The sequence below is a fragment of the Notolabrus celidotus genome, unplaced genomic scaffold, assembly GCF_009762535.1.
Source record: "Notolabrus celidotus isolate fNotCel1 unplaced genomic scaffold, fNotCel1.pri scaffold_373_arrow_ctg1, whole genome shotgun sequence".
NCBI classification, from domain to species: Eukaryota; Metazoa; Chordata; class Actinopteri; order Labriformes; family Labridae; genus Notolabrus; species Notolabrus celidotus.
The window spans coordinates 91-2,500 of NW_023260197.1; the positions used below are offsets into that span (position 1 = coordinate 91).

Consider the following 2,410-nt stretch of genomic DNA (forward strand, 5'->3'; position numbering starts at 1 on the left):
TCTTCCTCCTCCTCTTCCTCTTCCTTCTCCTGCTCTTCCTCCACCTCCTCTTCGTCCTCTCCTCCTGCTCTTCCTCCTCCTCCTCCTCCTCTTCCTCCTTTCCTCCTGCTTCTCCTCCTGTTCCTCCTCTCCTCCTGCGCTTCCTCCTCCTCTTCCTCCTCCTCTTCCTCCTCTCCTCCTCCTCCTCCTGCTCTTCCTCCTCCTCTTGTCTTCTCCCCCTCCTCCTCCTATTCCTGCTCCTTCTCCTCCTTCTTCTCTTCCTCCTCCTCCCTCCTCCTCTTCCTCCTCTCCTCCTGCTCTTCCTCCTGCTCTTCCTCCTCCTCCTCCTCTCCTCCTGCTCTTCCTCCTGCTCTTCCTCCTCCTCCTTCTCCTCTTCCTCCTCCCTCCTCCTCTTCCTCCTCTCCTCCTGCACTTCCTCCTGCTCTTCCTCCTACTCTTCCTCCTCCTCCTGCTCTTCCTCCTTCCTCCTGCTCTTCCTCCTTCCTCCTGGTCTTCCTCCTCCTCCTCCTCCTCCTCTTCCTCCTCTCCTCCTGCTCTTCCTCCTCTTCTTCTTCCTCCTCCTCCTCCTCCTCTTCTTCTTCCTCCTCCTCCTCCTCCTCTTCCTCCTCCTCCTCCTCCTCCTCCTCCTCCTCCTCCTCTCTGATGTTTTAATCTCTTGTCTGTGTCTCAGTTTTGAAGAAGGTCAAACATCGTCTGGTGGAGAACATGAGTTCAGGGACCGCGGACGCTCTGGGACTCAGCAGAGCGATCTTATGTAACGGTGAGGAGATGATGATGATGATGATGATGATGATGATGATGATGATGATGATGTCATCAGGTGTTTATAAGAGCAGGTTTAAAGCTCCTCTCTTTACAGACGGTCTGGTGAAGCGACTGGAGGAGCTGGAGAAGACAGCCGAGCTCTACAAAGGTAAAGAGTGATCATGATATCAGGCCGTGTTGGTTCAGTGTGATGACTCTGAGTGTGACTCTGAGATCTCAGACGCCCGGTCTCTGCTGCGTCCAATAACTGCTCCTGTTTCCTGCAGGTCTGATGGAGCACACCAAGAGACTCCTGCGAGCGTTCTTCGAGCTCTCTCAGACTCACAGAGGTCAGTCGTGTGAGAGCAGCGTGATCTTATCTGACTCCGTGTCTCAGCTCGTCTAACGCTCGTCTCTCTCCTTCAGCGTTCGGGGACGTGTTCTCCGTCATCGGCGTGCGGGAGCCTCAGGCTGCAGCCAGCGAGGCTTTTGTGAAGTTTGCAGACGCTCACCGCTCCATCGAGAAGTACGGGATCCAGCTGCTGAAGACCATCAAACCTGTGAGTGCCCCTGAAGTCTGACTCTGAAGTGTGTTTAGGACGGTCTGGTCTCAGACTCCTGTTGGTCTCTCTCGTTGTGCAGATGCTCCACGATCTGAACACGTACCTCCACAAGGCCATCCCCGACACCAAGCTCACCATCAGGAAGTACCTGGACGTGAAGTTTGAGTACCTGGTGAGTCTCAGAGACTCAGACCTGCAGCTGGTCTTTAAAGTGTGTGTGAACAGGAAGGTGACGGTGTGTGTGTGTGTTTGTTTCAGTCGTACTGCCTGAAGGTGAAGGAGATGGACGATGAAGAGTACAGCAGCATCGTGAGTCCTTCTGTAGATCCTCTGAGTGTGTCTCTCTGTCCTCCCTCACACGCTGCGTTCACTGCAGCGTGGTTAACTTCCTGTCTCCACAGGCCATGGGGGAGCCGCTGTACCGCGTCAGCACCGGGAACTACGAGTACCGGCTGGTGCTGCGGTGCCGACAGGAAGCTCGAGCTCGCTTCGCCAAGATGAGGAAGGACGTCCTGGAGAAGATCGAGCTGCTGGATCAGAAACACGGTCTGCTCATGAGTTCTTTATTTACTAAGGGGTCAGGAGGTCAGGACTTTAAATCTAGACCAGAGATCACTGTATCATGTTCTGGGTTTAATCTGGGGTTTCATCAGGTCACAGTTTGAGTTCTTGTGCTTCAGCTCACCATTACCAGAACAGACCAGTAACAGATTCTGTCTCCTCTGGTCCTCCTCTAGTCCAGGACATCGTGTTCCAGCTGCAGCGCTTCGTCTCCGGCATGTCGCACTACTACGACGAGTGCTACGCCGTCCTGAAGGAGGCGGACGTCTTCCCCATCGAGGTGGACCTGTCCCGCACCATGATCAACTACAGCAGCCCGTCCTTCGCCGGAGACGAGGAGGAGGAGGAGGAAGAGGAGGAGAAGGAGAAGGAGGGAGGCAGCGCCGGAAGACAAGCAGAGAACGGAGCAGAGAAACTGATCGATGATGAATGAGTGAGGGAGGGATGGAAACGTGCCGCTGTGTTGATCAGAGGAACTTTAAATCACAGCTTTATCTTTCTTTGAGTGTCGCTGAACGTGACGGAGGCTGGACGTGACGGAG

The 2,410-nt window shown here is 54.6% G+C and overlaps 1 protein-coding gene across 1 annotated transcript in view; it reads left to right on the forward strand.

Moving 5' to 3' along the window:
• Positions 1-660: 660 nt before the first annotated feature.
• The window catches only part of pick1 (protein interacting with prkca 1), a gene marked incomplete at its 5' end in the record, with an annotated part of 2,258 nt that continues 508 nt past the window's right edge, over positions 661-2,410 (forward strand). Inside the window, 8 exons of the mRNA XM_034679184.1 lie at positions 661-760; positions 860-913; positions 1,032-1,094; positions 1,171-1,304; positions 1,387-1,479; positions 1,566-1,616; positions 1,709-1,853; positions 2,045-2,410. The exon at positions 2,045-2,410 is cut by the window's right edge and continues 508 nt beyond it. Of these exons, the coding sequence (XP_034535075.1) occupies positions 661-760; positions 860-913; positions 1,032-1,094; positions 1,171-1,304; positions 1,387-1,479; positions 1,566-1,616; positions 1,709-1,853; positions 2,045-2,301 (897 nt within the window). The remainder of the gene's footprint in view (positions 761-859; positions 914-1,031; positions 1,095-1,170; positions 1,305-1,386; positions 1,480-1,565; positions 1,617-1,708; positions 1,854-2,044) is intronic.